Genomic DNA, 20,487 nt, shown 5'->3' on the forward strand with positions numbered 1-20,487 from the left:
TTTGAGATGTGAATCTTGGTTTTACATGCTAAAAAGCCTTACCATATCTTTTGGGCTCTTTTAAAGAGTAACCAGTATTTGCAAGCCATTTTCTTTTGATTATGGCCTATATTTATGCTTTCCATTTTCTGATAATCTGTGCCATCTGAAAACTGATTTGAACATAAATTACTATATTTCCTGATTCTAAGATACCATCTTGATTGAGAGCAAAAAATGCTATGCCTTTGAATGAATCCACTGATTGTAAGACATGCAGCAGTTTTAGAACTTTAAAAGCAGAAAACCATGCATTTTAAAATCAAAGATACAACAAGATTTTTTTTTTCTTGCAAGAAATCAAGCTTCATTTGTGGTCCTTACTATACAAGTAAATTCTGGTTGGTTTTTTTTTTTCTTAAATGTGTGGGACAGATACAGACAATTTCAGCTGGTTTCTAAATAAGAATAAATGAGGGGCTTGATCTTTCCACAGTGGAGAAATGCCAGCTCTTCAAATGGTGGCACCAGAATCTCTTGGTCTCATGTCTGCCCAAATACAGGTTGTGCCACCTCCAAGCCAACCTATCAGTGTGAGTATTTTGTATGTATACTTGACTGAGGTATATTTTTGCTATTTTTCATTTCACCCAGAGGTGTGCCAAAGCCCAGGCAGAATTTCCAAATGGAGCAAAAATATTATTATTTAAGCCTCACGTTGACTTACAGCTTGACTGATCCTCATTCCCAACCTTCATTTCATCAAGTGAGTGGTTAATTAGATTAGTGCCTTCTCATTACTTGGTTGTTTTCCAGAGCATCAGTTAAATGGCCAGTCACACCAGAATTCCCTGGTACTGACAGAAATGATGATTCCCAGGGCTGGAGAAATGGCTCTGCTGCTCTTCTAAAAGACTCCAGTTGAGCTCACAGCCACCTGTAACTCCAGTTATAAGAGATCTGACAGCCTCTTCTGGCCTCTGTGGGGATCTATACATATATCCGTATAACGCATACCGCATGCACACACACACACACACACACACACACACACACACACACAACACACACACACACAGAGAGAGAGAGAGAGAGAGAGAGAGAGAGAGAGAGAGAGAGAGAGAGAGAGAGACAGAGAGAGAGACTTTGGGGCAAACATAAGAAATGGTGATTTCTTGGCTCAACAGCAGCTGTTTATCTCTAAGTATACAGGCTGGGACCTGGAATAGGTTATTTCTAGAAAGTTCTCCAGAAGACTCTTTTGTCCATTGGTATCTGATAGTGTTTCTATGTAATACAGCATTAACTCAAGTGCTAGAAACTCTCTTAGCTTGAATTTCTTCTAAGAACAGTATGATCTCAAGCAAGTTGGCTTAACTATTTGTGCTCTAGTTTCCTTTTGGCTAAATGGAATATTAATGTCTCCCATACAGGAATGCTTGCGGATGGAATGAGTTAATCTAGAAGCAGTACTTAAATCAGTGTTTACTATGTTGTAGAACTGATAAACATGGTTTTGTTAATATTCAGAACAGAGAAAAGGCATACATTTTAAAAATAATTCTTTTTGAAGATTTATTAACTTATTATGTATACAGCATTCTGCCTGCATGTATGGCATGCTATGGTCTTGTTACAGACCATTGTGAGCCACCATGTGGTTGCTGGGAATTGAACTCAGTACCTCTGGAAGATCAGGCAGTGCTCTTGACCACTGAGCCTTCTCTCTAGCCCCACAAGCATACATTTAACAAATATTCAGTAAATGCTCACTACGTTCCAGGCACACATCCCAACCCCAAAAGCCTGTATTCTCTCAAAGAGTAAACCGCCAGTGCACACACTTAGGATAGATATGCGTTTTGACTCTCCTCTCAGTACTAGTGAGGATGAATACCCTCTACCTTTTGCATGAAGAAAATAAAGTCACAAAGTGGTTTAGAAACTGGCAATGTCCAGGCAGCCTATTGTGATGGAGTTTTCAGGAAACCAACCAGCTGCCACCCCAAAATCATTTCCCTGCCCCGTGCTGCCAGGCATATTCTAGCAGAGAGGACACTCCACTGGTCAAATGCCTGGACTCTTGGATAAATGGTGATCTATCTGGAGTATAAAACATGCAGGCTTTTAGCTACAGTGTACAGATGGGCTTCTTATAAATGTGAGAGTTGGGGGAACATTATTCTTCCCCTGAGGGCTTGGCATAGATCTCATATTCACAGCGAGTAAAAGCTCAGAAATTGTATGCTAAACAGAAGAAAGTTAGATCCACATTTAAATGCTGATTAAATTCTAGTGACTGAAAGATAAGAAAACCTGCTGCTGTCACCTGGTTGACAACCTGATGAGCAGGCTTTTGGGGGTTGGGCTGTTTTTCATTTTTTTCTCTTGAAAGTAGAAAGTTATTTAAGGTGTGGTACCATGAATAGTACCTTGTATTTACAAGAAACCTCTCCCTAAGGTGTTGACACATTCTGTCCACACTGGCTCCTTTTCAGTGTGGGATTCATGGATAGAAGTGATGAGTAAGAGTCACGATGACAAGAGAATCAAATCTAACTTCGATGATGCCATTATTTCCCAAGCAGAATGGATTTTGAAATTACAGTAAGAAGAGATCACATCAGGGAATTCATCACTTTGCTTCCAGAGAAAATTATCTTTTTTATGTCTACCTTTAAAATACTTTAGAAGGATGGTGAGGCAGGATATCTTTAATAAAATTTTTGGAGTATAGGTCTTGAATAGGAATGTATCTATAATAAAAACTAAAATGTAAGGAGGAGATGAGAATTTATCTTTGCTATAGGAATTAAAGTATTCACTTTTATATTATTTCAGTAGGAATTGCATTAAAATTTATAAAATAGAGAAGCTATTTTTTAAAAGTCATTAGGACTTCTAGATATATGGAAAACATTTACACATAAACCCATTTTTTTACATTCAATGTAAATGAAATGTTTTGGGATGTATATGCTTTTAAAAATATTTATATATTTTTTGAGAATTTCACACATGCATACTATGTATGTTGTCCTTCTCCACGCCCATTCTTCACTTCACCACACCCCCCTGCTAACTTCAGGTCTTTTTAAAAAACCTACTGAGCCTAATTAGTGCTGCCCATATGTGTATGAATATAGGACTGTCCACTGGAACATAGTCAACCTACCGAGGACCACATCCCTGAAGAAAATTGACTCTCCTCCTCCTGAAGCCAACAACTGCCTATAACTTCTCAGCTGTGGGTGGGGATTTGATACCTTCCCCATCTGTACTAGTGTGTTGGCTAGCTTGATATGGTGCAGATGTTGTGAGGGCAACTAGAGCTGCTGTGAGTGGTCCTGCCATGCTTTCCACCCCATTATCCATGATGTTCCTTGAGCCTTGGGGAAGGAGGTAAACACTCCATTTAGGAATGCACTCTCCACAGTAACTTATTCTCTACACCTTGACCAGTTGTGAGTCTCTGGATTAACTGCTATCCACTACAAAAAAAAATAATTTCTTTAATGAGAATTAAGAGATGGAATAATCTGAGGATGTAAAGATCAATGTTTAGAAGTAGGATGGTTTGAATGAAAATGGGCCAATGGGTTCATATGTTTTAATGCTTAGTGTGATAAACTGTTTCAGAAGGATTAGTAGCCATGTCCTTGCTGAAAGAGGTTTGTCACTAGGGGTGGGTTTTGAGGTTTCAAAAGCCCATGCTAGGCCCAGTCTCTCTCTCTCTCTCTCTCTCTCTCTCTCTCTCTCTCTCTCTCTCTCTCTCCTGCCTATAGATCATAATGTAAAGTTCTTAGCTACTCCAGCATCCTGCTTGCCTGCATGCCACCATGTTCCCTGCCATTATGTAATGGACTAACCCTCTGAAACTATAAGCAAGCCCCTAATTAGATGTTTTTGTTTATAAGAGTTGCTTTGGTCATGGTTTCTCTTAACAGCAATAGAACAGTAACTAAGACAAGAAGTCAGTTTGATACTCTGCCCATTTAATAAATTAATAGTAGCTTCTCCCTTGGAGTTTGTTTCTTTCCCAACCCCAGGCTTTTGACCGAGTTCACAGTACTAGACATGAGTTCTGTCCTCTAGGAGTAGGTTTTAAATCTTGTCAGAATGTGGTTGGTTATCCCACATAACATCCATGCCTCTATTGTACCAATGTGCATATCTATCCCTGTGTGTCACTATAGTAGTTCACAGGGTTCAGAGCTGAGCCACATGTAAAGCTACTATTTTAAAAGCTTCATACAGAGATACTCTAAGTGGAGTTAGCCTATATTGGGGGGATAACACTTCTCCCAGACACCATAGGTTATACACACACACACACACACACACACACACACACACACACACACACACACACACACACACACTTCTGTGTGTCTGTGTGTCTGGAGAGATGGTTCAGTGATTAAGAGCACTTGTTCTTTCAGAGAACTGAGTTTCAATTTCCCAAACCTACTTGTGCCTCACAATCATCTTCTCCAATTCAAGGAGAACTGACATTCTCCTCTGACCTCCCCAGGCACCAGGAACACACCTAATACACATGCATAGATGTAGGCAAAAACACTCATATACAAATGATAAAATGTGAATTTAATGTAAGTAGCCCAGTATCAGATATGCAATTCTTCCCTTTAAATTGTTGGTCAGGAGAGTCCCATAGGCTTCCCTCAAAAATAGAAGGCTTGTTGTTGTTCTTGGCTTCCCACCAGAAATTGATGTTAAGATCCTATTGCTGGCTAAAAGTGGTGGACTCACACCTTTAATCCAAGCACTTGGGAGGAAGAGGCAGGCAGCTCTCTGTGATCTAGATCAGCCAGATCTTCATAGCAAGCTGCAAGCCAGTCAAGACTACAAAGTGAGACCCTGCATCCCAAGATTTTAGGAAGTGATTTTTGTATAGAGACACAGGTGAGTCTGGGCAGGGCCAGTTTTACCTCAGCTCCCACAGTCTTCACTGCTTGGAATCTCAAAAAATTTAAAGAGATTTTAGAGATCTACATTTCACATGAGCTCTTCTGCATTTTAAATTTGTCTGTTTTAAACATTGAATGAGTGACACAAAACACACTTGCATAGTATGCAAAGTTCACTGACCACATGTTCTTGTTGGCTTAGTTTGGTTTAGCTCCCTTCGGTTCCTATAGCATACTCAAGGAGAAAAAAATTCAAAAGCAAACATTGCCTTTTCTCCTAAACATGTTCTCTTACCCTCCTTCATTCCTGTTGTTCATCTTCAAATAAATTAAAATCTACTCAACTCTTCAAGAATCTTCAGTGACCATAATCAAGTGTAAATTCTTTAGTACAATTTTAGGATCTCTTTCATCCTTCATGTTTCTTTCTACTTTGGCATATGGTGGTCTTTTACAAGATGCTCTTTTTGTTTTTTCCCTCTGTTGATTTTGCACTCCAGCTAGAATATTGTGTACTATCTTTTAAGTGATGTTTATACAGCTTACTAGAACACAGAGTACAGGAAGAACTTAATCATAAAACCGTTGTAATAGTTAATACAGAGTGACCTGTTTTGACCCACTGGGTGTATCAAAAGTGAATTCAATAAGTATTATTGAGGCCTCCCTGTGTGCCACTCAGCCAGGCATTAGAGTTATGAAAATTTAAAATGCCGTTCTTTTCAAATTGTTTCAGCCTCAGTTAGCTATGCCATCCACAGGTGGAATAGGAAGGCTTTAACCGAGTTTGGTGGAAGATGCTGATGGAGACTAGAATAAGGAAAGTGTTGGGAGCCAAAGATCTCAGGGCTTGGCATGAGATCCTAGGCCATTCTTGGCCAGCCACACAGTTGTATATTATCCTTTACATAGCAGCTCCTTAAGAACCTCAGCTCAAGAAAAGAAATAACCTGACCCAGTCCACCCACAGGCTCAGTCACCTAGGCAACCCTTCCTGGACCTCTTACTCATAAACTCTTTATCCTGCCAAACAGCCTCTTTGTGGCTTCCTAATATCCTGCCTACACTAACACCTGGCTCACAAGCAACCCATTCTACCCCTCCCCATATCCTGCTCTGCCGACTATATAAGCCAGCCTGAGGAAAAAATAAAGTTTGCCACTTGATCAGAATCCTGTCCTGTGGTCATTCTTTCTGTGTCTCTTGTCCCCATTCCCTATCCCTGACTCTCTTGGCCCAGGTTGATGTCCTGAAGGTTGGGACAGGAAAGAATGGGAAAAAAAATGATTTAGAGAGGAAATACTTGAGATGAAGGCAAGGAGAAGTAGACTATTTTCACATGAGGCACAGGAAGTGGAGGCATTTTAGGCAGAGAAAGTAATTTCAGACAGAGGATTAATGTGTTATGTTAGGAAGACTAGCAGGAGAATGGCACACTATTTCCTAGGACTGAAAGTTCATAGCAGTGTAGACACAGGCTTAGATTGTTGTTGTCACCCTGTGTTATAGTTTACATGGAATTTGCTCATAGAAATCATTTTCCTGAGGCTTCCTGTCATGAGATAGGAGCCTCTTAGCTAAACCATTAATGACTCAGCTGATACCTAGTGCTCTTCAAGGCCTTGAATTACAGCCAACTTAAAGGACTGTTGCCACCCACTGAGATCTGGCATTAGAAAAGGAATATGTCATTGTCTGAGAGTCTTTTGACAAGTTCCTTTGCTCAAGTTAGGTACTTGCCCACACCCTTCTACCTACACTCTTGTGTGAGCCTCAAAATGTCCTTCATATTTTTAAATTAAATCAATGAAATTTTGTTAGAGATAATTGGTGGAACTGGGATACTTAGTTTATGTTTTGTCTTTACAATATTTAAACTTAAAATATAAATTAATGATGATTCCTGGTTATTTTATCTCTAGGTGATGATATTATAGTACTATACAGTTTTTCACAGGTCTGTAAGATTCCCTACTGCTGTACTAACATCCCCCAGGAAGGAACTGTGTTGTCATTTAGAAAAATAACATCCTGTATGTTGTTAAAGTCACATAGACAAACACATGAGGATAATGCTATAAAGTATAAAACTTTTGAAATATGAAAACATAGAGCTATGTATAACTAAAAAGATAAGAACTAGTAATAGATTTTAGTCTTTACCAGGATTAAAGCAGCATTAAAAGCCTTTGTTTGTTTAGTTCTCACAATATGTGGTTTCCCCAGTAAAGCAAACCTCCTTGGGGCTGATTGAGTCAGCTCTTGAAAAGGCGGTGAGCCATGCTGTTGCCATTCATAGCTGTCCCCATTAAATTCCTTCTCAGAATTAGGTCATACATGGGCACTGGCTGAGCGAGGCACAAAGTGTCTCTCATAATGATTGGGATAATTGTTAGTGCCGTCCACCCTTGATTCTCTCCTCTCTCCATCTTTTCATATAGCATTTTTTCTTCACTGGTATGCTTATTTGTCAATGCAACCACAGGCACTGATTTGCTCTGATAGTCATCCAGGCTAAAAGCTGCAGCATTACAAACCAACTGAAGGCCAGTATATACTGCTACATCTTGACCACCCACACGACTATAAACTTAACAGAGGTCCTGTCATGCTAATATTCAGTAACTCAATAACTATTTCCTAGTTAAAAGTGACAATGTTTTTACTGGATATGTAACAAATTTGAAATAATGGTTGAACTCTGAATGTGCTACATTACATGATTAATAGTTATCATTATAGTTTGGAATGTATAATTTTTAACTTATCATGTAATTGCATTGTAAATACTATGTGTATAGTACACATGTTGTATTTTATAATTATATTCCCGTAGATTGTTTCAGCTTTTTCATGGGTCTCAGTCTATGGCAGTGCTGGAATGAGGGAATATATACAACTTTCTAAATCAACAGTGTATTATCTCACATAGTTATGATTTTGTGTTAAGATATGATACCCACTCTTGGTATTTTTCAAGAATATCAAGTAAATTAATTATAATCATTATGTTGTATAAGAGATCTCTTAGCTCATTTTTCCTAAGTAACTAAAATTTGGGGCCTTGGACATTATCTCTTCTACTATTTATTCTAAGCATTCTAGTCCATGGAAGCCACCATACTCAAGTCTGTTCATCAACTATTGGAGATTCCACTCTGAATGAAATTATTTAGTATGATCACCTCTCTTTCTGGAAGATAAGCCTTGTTTATATTTTCTGATATTTCTTCCCTTTCTAGCTGTTCTTGGGATTTACAAAAGGACAAAGGTTTGTGCCTCCTGGCATTGATGGTGGAACACATCTGATGACCAGTCACTGGTGTGCTTTAAGGTATCTGGCATTTAAGTCCATAATTGGGAAAAAATCAGCAAAATGTTACTGGATCATCTCTACTACCGCAACAGCAGTCCTGTCTTGCTCTGTGTGCTGTGGATCCTTGCCAGTTGGCAGAAACTCTTGGTCACTATGTTCGTTTCTGACATCTCATCCTTGCTACCATTTTAATTCTAGTGTGACTTGCCTTTGGGGGTTCATCAAAAGGTGATTTATTTCCAGAGTCTAACAAGGAAGTGTGGTTGAACTCTTGCCCTACCCCCTCTTCAATCCTCCTTGTAAAGAATAGGTTCCATTCTCCAAACATATCCTTCATGCTTGAATTTTGTGGTTGACAGAAGGGAGGAAGGGAGTCTTCATTGCTGTTCTCATTCATGGGGTCCTTTGCCTTCTGTTTCTAGTCCAGGAACCCTTCCCCATTATTGTATATCAGATAACACTACCTCCATGATTGTCCCCTCTTCTTTCCAGGATTGAAGGAATAAAAATACATTGATTTTAATATTTTCCAAGTATTATATATGTCAGATTAATTTCACCCAAGAGAATGCTAAAGTTCGAAGTGGTTAAAGTATCTTGCAAAATAGCAGAGCACTGATTCAAAGCCTGGTTATAAAGCATATAGCACCAGATGGCTTGGAGTTTTTTAGTGCTTTAAGCTTCTCATATCTCCTCACACACTTTAAACACCAAATATTGCTTATCGAATTTAAAGCATAATTTGATAGTGCTTCTCCAGCCTCATTTAATGTTCAATGTATGAGACCAGAAGCAATTGCCCTAATTAATTACTTTTACAAAACACACTGCAAAAATGAATTAGTGATTAGATGAAATTAAAATCTAACTGAGGCAAGCAATTCTGCCACTTTCCACTCATAGTGGGGGAGACCTTTGTTTCAGATAACTATTATCTGTGATATCAAAAACGGATAATTAGCATTTTAAAATGTGTTTGATTTAATTTTTAAAAGAGCAGAGAAGTGTTTTACATGTAAAACTACTGGTTGAGGATTAATGAACTGGAATCTATACTATTTAAAACATAATCGAGTTTGAGTTTTAAAATAAGTAAGATAAAATTTTTTTCTGAAAAGAAGTTATAAATGTGACTTTTTTAAATGTGCATAGCAATTATTCAAAAAAGAGATTTTTTTTAAATTTTTCCCTCCAGGTTGTTCCAGACTACTGCTAGAAATAATGTCACAAAAATAGTCATGAAATGGACTATGTCTGGCTCTTTGATCCCCATGTTCAATGCATGTCAACTGTCTCTTTAAATTAATTGCATATGCCCTACTTACATGTGTCTCTTTCCAGCCAGTCATCCTAGTAACCCTATAGCACCCACTGCTCTCCTGGTGAAGGTTCCAGCCAAGGCTACCTGTGTCCAGCAAAGCTCATTTGTTGCTAATGCTCTCTTAGGAAATCCTGTGCTTATCGATGGCCATATGTACAGAGCCAAGACCCACAAATGCCCAATGTTTCTGTCTCATGATGTCTGCCATTTCTCAAGGAGCCTGCCATTTTTCAGCCCAGATGGCCTGATCGTGGGGCAACATGGAGATTTTATTGAGGTCACTCTTTTATATACATCATGTTTTTTTTTTTTTAAAAAAAGATTTTGTTTATTTATTATGTATACAACATTCTGCTTCCATGTATATCTGCACACCAGAAGAGGGCACCAGATCTCATTATGGATGGTTGTGAGTCACCATGTGGTTGCCAGGAATTGAACTCAGGACCTCTGGAAGAGCAGTCGATGCTCTTACCCTCTGAGCCATTTCTCCAGCCCAACATCATGCTTTTTATATGGTCTTCTTAATGTAAAATGCTGTGAGAGTGTAGCAGAAGGATGGGCTAAAAATAGATAACACATTATAAGCAACATTTTCCCTGTGATACTGAACTCATTATCCACCATGCAAGCCTGCCTCAACTCTTTCCTGTTGTAAGTACTTTTCTTATGCAACATGGCCTCTGTGAGCATCTTGGGTTTCCAGTGAAGACTTCCGCTGTCTTTCTTTGTGACCTTCTACTCATGTTTACCAGTGCCTGCTTGAAATCTGTTTGATATCCCACATCAACTTTGAATTCAATGGACTGAATTAAAAGCACCATTTCACTTGATCTTCCATCTAGGTTTCCTATTACAATAAAAAGAACCACATTTACTCAGTTACCCATTTAGAAACTAAGCATTTCCCATATTATCTTCCTCAAACTCGCTAATACTCATTTCTACCTTGTCATAAATATTGATCATCTCCCTCCTGAGTGTATCTTAAGCCTATTTGCATCTTGTTTCTATTCTCTTAGCTTAGGGCATTACCTCTTGCCAAGATTTTTGATCTTGGGAGGTGGCTCAATAAGTAAAGTACTTACTATGTAAGCCTGGGGACCTGAATTCAGATCCCGAGCACACACATAAATTATTAAGCATGGTTGTGTGTCTGTAATCCTAGTACCGAGGAGGCAGAGAGCCCAGAATCCATGGGGCTCAACAGTCAATCAGTTTAGAAGAATCATCAAACTCCAGGTTCAGTGAAATCCCTTGTCTGAAGCAATTAGGTAGAGAGGGGCTACAGCAGACACTTACCATGCTCCTCAAGTCCCCATGCATATGAACACTCCCCATATACACAGACATGCACAAGCACAGGAACACACATAGTAAACAAACATAAGGTTTCTGCAATAACCTCTTGGTCATTCTCCATCTTCTTCCTGCTCTATCTTCATATAAATTCTTTGCTTAAAACTTCTAACTTTTTCTTTGTCTCAGTTTAGCCTGGCCACAAAGATGTCTTTTGCTCTTTTGATACTGGTACTATCTGTCTCACCTCTGGAATTTTCCAAATACCATTCCTATGCACGGGAAGATTTCTGTATTTTTATTCAGTGGGTGGCCAAATTATGTTTGGTCCAGAGTAGAGTCCCTTAAAGATCTCATTGACAAGCAGATTCACTGAATATATTTATCTTTCTTTTACTGAACAAGTTTGCTTCGTTCAACATTTAGTTGATATTTCATAAACAATAAGCTGAACTGAAACTGACATCTGCATGTGAACCTACAAGGTTTGTTTTTAGGTCCTGCCAGGAGTGTTCAATTCATGTCTGTCACTGGCATCAAAGGATGGTCCTCCCTGACTGGGGAGCATCACCCTCTTTGATTTGCACGACACCCTGAAGACGAAGCCAACGCCGAGGGCAGAATGGCAAACACAGTACAGCGAGGGAAGCTCTGGATGCTTTTCAGCCAGCCAAATCCTCGAATCAAACCTGGCATGAGTGGAGAGACAGATGTCACTGTCAGATTGCTCCATCATCCTTGATGTGACCTACCACGAGGTGTTCCGATTTCGTTTCTAAAAGCCTGGATAAACTCAACAAGGTTGGACAGGGAAAAGGAGAAAATATTCTTACGGCTTGGCAAGGCCAGTGATGTACACTCCACCTAGAAACAGACCTGGGATCTCCATGGTTGACGAGAGCATCTGGCTGCCGTCTACAGGAAGCTGGGAGCGTGCCAGCTTTAATAATCACAGTCAGCTTGCCCACCTTTCCATACCGATCCAGTCAGATGACGCACAATCACTTCTGTTCTGAAGCATAAATGCACGAGTGCTAGGAAATTCTGTGAGGCCACCATCTCCCTCTAGAAGTGGGAACAGTTTATGTGTATGGCAAAGAAAATAATTGCACAGTGAATTCACAACAATGTCTTCACAACGACAAGTTAGGAGATGATAAAACTGATAATTGCTACTCAAGCAAATTTAAGTATTTTAATTCATATAACACTCATTGTCTTTCTAGTTTATTAAATTAGAAAATACTTATTTTAATTTGGTCTAATAGTTTGATTTTGTGTTATTGTAATTTGATATTCTAAGACAAATATGATTTGTGACCTATAAAGTCCACACAAAAAAGCTTTTTGTCTGGTATGAGTTGTATTTTTTTAAATTTCTATGATTAGCTTTATTATCAGTCTACCATAGATGGGCATGGAAGCCCCATAACCCCTACCCCCTAAAAGAAAGCTGAATAACCAATGCTAGGACAAGGTGTTGCATGAGCTGCCCTTAAAGGAGTAAAAACAAAAAGAAAACTGAATGTTACATGAAAAAAATCCCAGAGGAATAGAAAAAAGCCCCTAACAGTGGAATCACAATAATTACCACATAGCCTGGCACCTGGGAGGTTAAAACTACAAGTCGCAGGGCAGAAACAAAACATCCACAATACAAAATAAGAACCCCCAAAAGAAGATAGGAAGCTGTCATCCCAAGATGCCAGAGTGAGCTGAGAGAGGAACCATGACACACTCTCAGAAATCTGGTCACTTGTCATCCGTGCTTTGGTGCCTTGGAGAGAGACTGAGATTCTTCAAGGCTTCCTCAGTTTCAGAGAACCTGGGTTTGGTGTTTCGGGAGGACTTCTCAGGGTCCTGCCCAGTTGCCCTTGCCACTCTTGTTACCATGAGGAAATTGCACAACATTTTGCCTCGAGGATAAAAGGCATAGGGGCAAGCACAGTCATCCATTCCTCTGCATCTCGTTGTAACTGGCACCGTGTCACTGTGCCTCCCCTTCTCTCCATGGGCCTTAGACAGCTGCTTGACCTTCATCTTGTTGGTCTTAATGACTGTTTCTTTCTGAGTCTGTCCAGTCAGGACCTGGTAAGTCTTCAGGCTGGTTTTTTATCTTGTTTGCTCTTCTGAATTGGGGTATTGATCCCAGTAGAAGCTGGTTGAGGACTCTGAGGGGTAATGGGAAGGACCCTGTACCGCCAGCTGGGTGTGTGCCTGGGTGTCCTGTGTATCCTGTGCCCTTGGAAACTGTGGTAAGCAAAGGGATAGGTGTTCTTGCATGCAGTGAGCTGTATTTGAGGTGGAAGCATCTCCAAGGAGTGCTGAATGAACCAAGTCTCAACTTGTTCCTCTGTCAGGTGGAGTCTGGTGGCCAGATCCTTTTGAGCCTTGGGGTCTGGGTATGGCTCCTTCTCAAAGTTTTGTTTCAGTTGCTGTTGCTGTTCCCAACTGTACTCCTTGTCAAGGGGACCTAGGGTATCTGGGGACAGAAAATACGGAACGTCTCCCATCTCCTATGTAGCTCACTCCAGGTGGTCTGAGAACCAAAGGTTCTATAAGTTGGATTTTATAAAGTCTAAAATATAATTAAAATATCAGATAAGCACCAGTTGTGCATATATATTTCTCAATATTATTTCATAATATACATATTATTTCACAATAATAATATTTTTATACATCAATTGTGTACATATTTCATAACATACATTGTTTCACAGCAATATATAATATATATATATATATATATATATATATATATATGTGAAATAATTATGGAACAGAAGATTTCCCTTCATTTAAACTTCTCTTAGTTTCTTATGTTCACAGGATTCCACATAATTTAATTAAGAAGTTTGATAGTTTCAGCCAGTTTTTAAAAGTAGTTTTATTTTCCATGCTATTTATAGGGTTTGGGGGAGGAAATATTCTAAGGTTGATTGCTCTTTCAAAAGAAGCCAACACTCCTGAGAGAGGGGAAATTTAGGAGAATATGCTGAACAATAGTAACCAGCACCTGTATGTACTTTATCACATTCACTGGAAAGTTCTATGTAGTTTGTCCATGTTGATACACTAATCCTTGAAAAAAAAAAAACTCACTTAGATGGGTACTCTTAAAATTCCAACTTCCATGAACAAACAAACTGAAGCCTGCTCTAGTTAAAGTAAAGTAAGTGTTTCCCAAGGTCACAGCTAGCATATATGAAAAAGACAGGAGTCAAACAACTCAGATGTCTTCTGCTGGCCCTTCTAAAACACCATGAGAAGAAATTCTGCCTTTTAAAAAGAGTTAAATATCCCCCAGTAAGTTTGATGCCTCACCAGGTAAATGACAATTCTGTGAACTGTCTAATGTCCTTACAACAAACTCCTGTTTAGCCTGCCTACATCAGCCTCTGTTATTTACAGCACACGGGTGACACACCAAATCATGAATAGTTTATTGATTCCAGCCATATGAGCATCACTGGCATGAATAAAACAAAACTCCCATGAAGAAGGAGTAAGAGACAGAGGATAGAGTGAGAAAAGTAAGGAACAATAAAATTAAACAAAACAAGAGAAGTGGGCCAGACAGGGTGGCACCACAGTAGTAATGCCAGCACTTAGCATCTAGAAGCAGGAGAATCAGGAGTTCAAGATTGTTGTCAGCTACATGAGTTTAGCCTGAGCTACATAAGACCCCGTTTCAATGCCAAAAGGCAAAGCGTGCAACTTGCACAAGGTTAGAGTTTTTAAAGAGGTAAACAAAGATTGGCTTACAGATTAATTATCTAGGTTGTCATTCAAGAGAGCATTCCTGGAGTTACAAACATGAAAAATGTTCCAGCCACTTAGACTACACAAGCAATCAAGGAGAAACAGACACCTAACAGTAGCTGGAGAATGGGTTACCACCAGTGCGTTGTCTGTGCCAGATTAACTGAATAAACATACACTAGTGTCGTGACCCAGCTTGTCTCAGCTCCTACCCACGACAGCCATGAGGTTCTGCCTGAGTGGGGGTGTGTGGACCTGGAAACTCCTAGCAACCCAGCGATAAAGAGCAAACACAGGCATCTTGTCATCTTTAGAGAGCTCTCAGTTCCATGTTGTAAAACTAGAGTCTTTTCTTTATTTACCATCTTTTTGGCTGTTTCTTAACCGTGCTTCCATGACCACGAGGAAGCCATTTCTGTCCTTGTTCTCCTCTCTGCTAGCTGGCAACTCACTTTCTGTCTTCACTTGTTACTTCCACACCTCACATCTCCACCGGGTGCAGGCCTATTCAGATGCTTAGGCCCATAGAGATGAAAACTAGGAGATATTTCCCACTGAGGCCATGTCATTCAATAGCAAATCAGTTAGCATCTGCAATTCAATGCAGACAGGAGCTCCTGGTTCCTGGAGCCCCTGGAAATTGCTCCTGACACACTAGTATGTGTGTCTGTCTGTAACAAATTAATGAATATTAAATGGTATATTTTGAAAATAGAGATCTTGCTTCAAATGCCCAAATGATATTCATCATCAATAAGCTAGAGAATGAGTTTTGTCCTCCAAAAACTGAAAATTATAAACTCATAGAGTACAAAACTAAATCTTAAAAATAAAATCAACCTGGCCATTTAAACAAACCCTGAAGAAAGTACACAAAAAATAGACGTCACCATGGAAAGAGGACAGCTCCTCACAAAGGACTGGAGTTTGGTTCAGGCAGCTCACAAACACCTGTAAGCCCAGCTTTGGGAGATCTGATACCCTCTTCTGGCCTCCATGTGCTCCTACACACACACACACACACACACACACACACACACTTTTTAAAATAGAGACAGGTTTAAAATTGGTTGTTTGTCTTCTATGATTCAGTTTTAAAATAGCATGAGTAGTTAAAAAAACAAAACACAAGGGCGGGCTGGTGGTGGCCCAGGCCTTAAATCCCAGCACTTGGGAGGTTGAGGCAGGTAGATCTCTGTGAGTTTGAGACCAGCCTGGTCTACAAGAACTAGTTCCAGGACAGTCCCCAAAGCTAAACAGCGAAGCCCTGTCTCAAAAAAACTAGAACAAGCAAACAAACAAAAATACCCACAAAACGAACTACCAGTTGAAATTTCAGAATATCTTAAAATAACAATACACAAATTTTATAGTAGCACAATGAAAGAAACTAGATTTAAAAAAACAAACCTCTAAAAATGAAGCAAAAAAATTATAGTCAGAAATTTTTTAGTAGAAAACAGACAAACAATAGAATTAAAGCATTCATAAATATTGATGAAACCATAAAACAACAGGCCACTAAGTACAGCATGTAAAGAAGAAACTAGTTACTGCGTGAAATGTAGAAAAATGGTCAGAAAGTGTCTGTAGGAGAGAAAAACTGACTGTGAAAGAAATTTCCTCATTACTGAGAGAACAAGCCTGCAGGTAAAGCAGGTAATTTTCCAGAAAAATAGAATTCTGAAAAACAACACTAAAAGAGGCAGGAAAATGGAAAAGGCTGTCCCAAGGCTGGACAAGGACAGTTGTTCAAAAGAGCCTGCTCTGTTTGAGAATATGAGCACTAAAAACTCAAGAAGGAAAGCATGTCAAGTCTTTAATGCAATGTATTTTCTTTCAGTAGTTTTCTAAACTTTTCCAATTCAGATAAAAAATAAGCACAAAATAACAACAACAAAAAATAACTTTCACTCCTCTGTGAAGAAGTATAATGTGAAACACCAACCAATTTGTGGGAGAAAAAAATCTACAGACTAACTGAAAAAAGTCAAGATGTATTATTAACGAAAATATCCTTTTGAAATGGAGTGAAATGATGTTTTGAGAACAAATATAGATTAATATATATACCATATTCGTAAAAAATTCATATGCTCATTTCCACTGAGTATAAAGAAAACAAAAATTCTATTTGTGATTTTCTAATTCAATATAATAGCAACATCCCTACTATTATAAATTATAACTGACCTTCCAACCCAAAAGCAAAGAGTCCAGTTACCCAACAGCCTCAGTGAATGCGTCCCTTGAAGGTCGTTTCTTGAGTACAACAGAGGACATAGGTCTTTGCTCACAAGTTTCATCTTACCTTGCACTGTAGATAAGGCTTGTGCCTTGCTCAGGACTGCGACCCAGCTCTGAACTTCTCCATTTGGTAGACTCCAGCACCACAGTCTTCAGTGAGGTCTGGTCTGCAGCAGTGGACACATACCGCCGTTTCTTCAACACCCACCCTCAACCTAGGGTTACCACGCAGTTCTCTAATTTACTGTTGTATCTTGTAAAGTTTATATGATTCTTTATGAGAAAATGTTTTAATTTCTGTGTGTAGCATGAAAAATAAAAGACCCAGAGACAGATGTTGGGGTTCAAGCTTCAAGCTGAAGATCAGAAAAGAAAAGTATCTGGCCACTAGCTGTTAACTCTACTTCATACTGAAAGGGCAATCCTGTCTCCACCAAACCTCAGACTGTAATCCCAGAGTGCTCTGCTCTCCTCAGTGTGGCTGGAGAGAATCCTGAGACTGAATGTCTTCCTATCCTCAATGTGGGTGGAGAATGAATACCAGCTCTGAGACCTGGCTCCTGTCTTCTATGCATGTAATCCCCGGTGCTGGGATCAAAGGCATGAGCTCTGTTACTCTTCACTCTTGTGTAGGCCATGGTGGCCTTGAACTAATAGATATTCATCTACCTCTTACTCATGAGTCCTAGGATTAGAGATGTGTACCACCACTGCCTGATCTCTAAAGCTTGAGGCTGACTTTATTTTCTGAATCTTCAGGCAAGCTTTAATAAATCACAAATGATATATCACTACATCTGTGTGATTTCTTTTACCTGTTTTAGTCATCATACATTTAAATATATCAGATATACTGGCCACTGAAATTATAGAGGAAAAGTAATATTAGGACCAAGTAAGATGCCATTAAATGTTCGTAGAGAAATTAATATTGTCAACCAAAACACTACTAAGATTAAATAATTCACTCAATCAGAGAATATAAAATTAGTATGAATCTATTAGAAGTCTTCCTATAGAAAACTATTTGAGGGTATCTGCAATAAGAAAGGCACATTAAATAAAAAGAAAAATCCTTGGAACAAACCTTAATAAGAACATATAAAAATTACACAAGGAAAAGTAAAAGGCACACTTGTACATGAAGCTCTAACCACTCTAAAGTGGGTGTATATTTTTGAGTGGGAACCTCATCCTCCAAAAAAACTTAATCAAGTTAATAATCTTTATTTAATTATTTTATTGGTAAAATGATTTGTGAATGATTGTTTCGCATTATTTAGAGATATTAAGTTTTCTATAACTAGTTGAAGTGATATTAAACTTTACATCAAAATCAAGGAATTAGAGCCAATAAAAGTCTTTACGATATAATGAGTCAAGGTGTTGGGTAATATCAGAGCACGGTATTGAGGCTATAATTAAAACAGCTTTGCACCAAACACAGTCATGCAGAAAGACCAAAGGACAGATCAGAAGTGACACTAAGAGATAGTGGTTATGCCTTTAACATAAAGTAACTAGGCAACTCAAGTGGGAAAACTTCAACTGATGAATGAGTACATCTGACAAAAATTGGACCATGTCTGACACAGCATACCAAGACTGTTCCCAGTAGGGGATTTTAATATGAACATGTTCAAAATATTAAAAAGTAATAAAATAACTGTTTTGTAACTCCAACATGAAAATAACCTTTGAAACTACAGCATGAATTCTAAATGCTAGAAGAGCTAACTAACAAATTCATCTCTGTTATTCAGAACAGAGCAACAGGCCTTCCACAACATGAAAACATCATATGCAAAGTCAAAAGGTGTGACCCGCTGTGCAAAAGCCCTCTCAGCTTCATTGGTATCCATGCATGTGAAGAGGACACATCAATTAGTAAGGAAACCAATAACAATCAAGAATAAAACAGATTGTATGGACAGATGTCTTACAGTAAATGAGTCATTAATGGCTCATGAACACATAAAAAGCTCTCCTTCACATTTAATAAGAGAATCCTAACTGAAAATTATGGTAAACTACAAGTTGGGAAAGAGAAAATGCAAACTTTTCTAACACAACCTTGTCAAGGATGTAGAAACAAGCCCTTACCTCCATTAGTGATGAGATGATAAGTCGATACAAATTCCAAGCATGGCATATTGGCACCACTGGCACCACTGGCATCCATCTATGACTGTCATCCCAAGCAATTCTACTTCTATGAGTGTATGGGGGTTGTTTATTTGGGATTAAACATAGCAGTATTGTGTGTTATAGCATACTTGCAACTGACCTACTTTTATATATGCAATATTATTCAAATAGGTTATGTCTTTAATAGATCACAAAATCTATCCTTTTTTTGGTTTTTTGGTTTTTTTGGTTTTTGAGACAGGGTTTCCTGTGTAGCTTTGGAGCCTATTCTGGCACTCGCTCTGGAGACCAGGCTGGCCTCGTACTCACAGAGATCTGCCTGCCTCTGCCTCCTGAGTGCTGGGATTAAAGGCGTGCGCCACCAATGCCAGGCCACAAGTCTATCTTTTAAAAAGGAAGCTCTCATTGTTAATAAAGACCTTCAAATGCCTTTTATAAGGGGTAAAGGGTAAGCCTATGATAGACTAGCACTCTGGTGATGTATGCATTTACTTTACTTACCAGAAAAAAATCTTTGCAAAGATTAACGTGATTAACGAAGAAGATTTGGGAAGAGAGCAGGCCATGGGCAGGGAAGGAGAGAGAACTTTTCAACATTTACTTTTTAAATTTCTGATATTTTCTGTACTTATCAAATTAAAAATAAACATTTAAAATTATAATAAATACAGCCAGGCTGTTCAAAATACTGTAAAGCTCAATTTTAGCTTTACTCTACTTTTGTTATACATGTGCAATCCTGGAGTGGTGCTCAGAAAATTACATTTTGATGTTTATTTCTTTGACTTTCTACAGGGTAGGGTTCACAGAAAATTCTGTCTCAGAACTCACGCACAGTATACTAATTCCCATATACAATAACTATTCTTCCCTTTGTCTCATCAAAACTCCATGTGGTGTTTTATGCTTCTGTGCATGTCTTCATTACTGGCACATGGCCTCTTTGTCTGCCCTTCAGCATCTCTGTCGCCCTCCCATGTTTAGGATCTCTACCTGAGAGTCAACCACCTCAAGAGTTGTGTACTCGAGGGGCAGAAGGAAAAGTTGAAATTTTTTGTGTTTCAGTTGCCCTGGTCAAATGCTGTCCCACCTGTGACACTGGCTGGAACTTAGGAATACTTACCATCTCCACTTTTTCACTGGTTAGAGACTTCTTCTCCCAATCTGAAGATCTTTGTTATAAGAAACAGAAAATAATTAGGACTTTGAATATTTAATTTTCTTAAAGTTACTATTTTGCACATGGAAGACGATGCAAAGGATATCTAGAGTTGGGGTAAAGAATTGGCATGCAGCTGGAGGCTCAAACTCCAGCTTCTTTTCTAGCTGGTTATTTGCAGACAGACATTTACTTGTCACTGCAAAGGGACATACCTTGCTTGATTCTCATTACAATATGAGTGTTGTGAAAACAGTGTCTAATTCATTGGGCTTTCTCAACATGTTCATGAGGTAAGAAATGTAAAAACACTTTGAACCAC

At 38.8% G+C, this 20,487-nt stretch overlaps 1 protein-coding gene across 8 annotated transcripts in view; it reads left to right on the top strand.

Annotated features, from left to right (window-relative positions):
• LOC103163628 overlaps nt 1-17,822 on the top strand; it is a 28,038-nt gene extending 10,216 nt beyond the window's left edge. For 3 of the 8 annotated variants that reach the window (XR_003480051.2, XR_003480054.2, XR_003480055.2), the window contains 3 exons: nt 476-572; nt 8,153-8,244; nt 11,332-12,190. Coding sequence is in view for 1 of the 8 variants with exons in the window: in XM_035450642.1 (XP_035306533.1) it covers nt 483-572; nt 8,153-8,244; nt 9,422-9,527 (288 nt within the window). In the remaining 7 variants the exon portion in view is untranslated. The other 5 variants (XR_003480052.2, XR_003480056.2, XR_004771644.1 and 2 more) reach the window with 5 other exon arrangements.
• Nucleotides 17,823-20,487: the final 2,665 nt, after the last annotated feature.

The sequence above is a fragment of the Cricetulus griseus genome (assembly GCF_003668045.3).
Source record: "Cricetulus griseus strain 17A/GY chromosome 1 unlocalized genomic scaffold, alternate assembly CriGri-PICRH-1.0 chr1_0, whole genome shotgun sequence".
Classification (NCBI taxonomy): domain Eukaryota; kingdom Metazoa; phylum Chordata; class Mammalia; order Rodentia; family Cricetidae; genus Cricetulus; species Cricetulus griseus.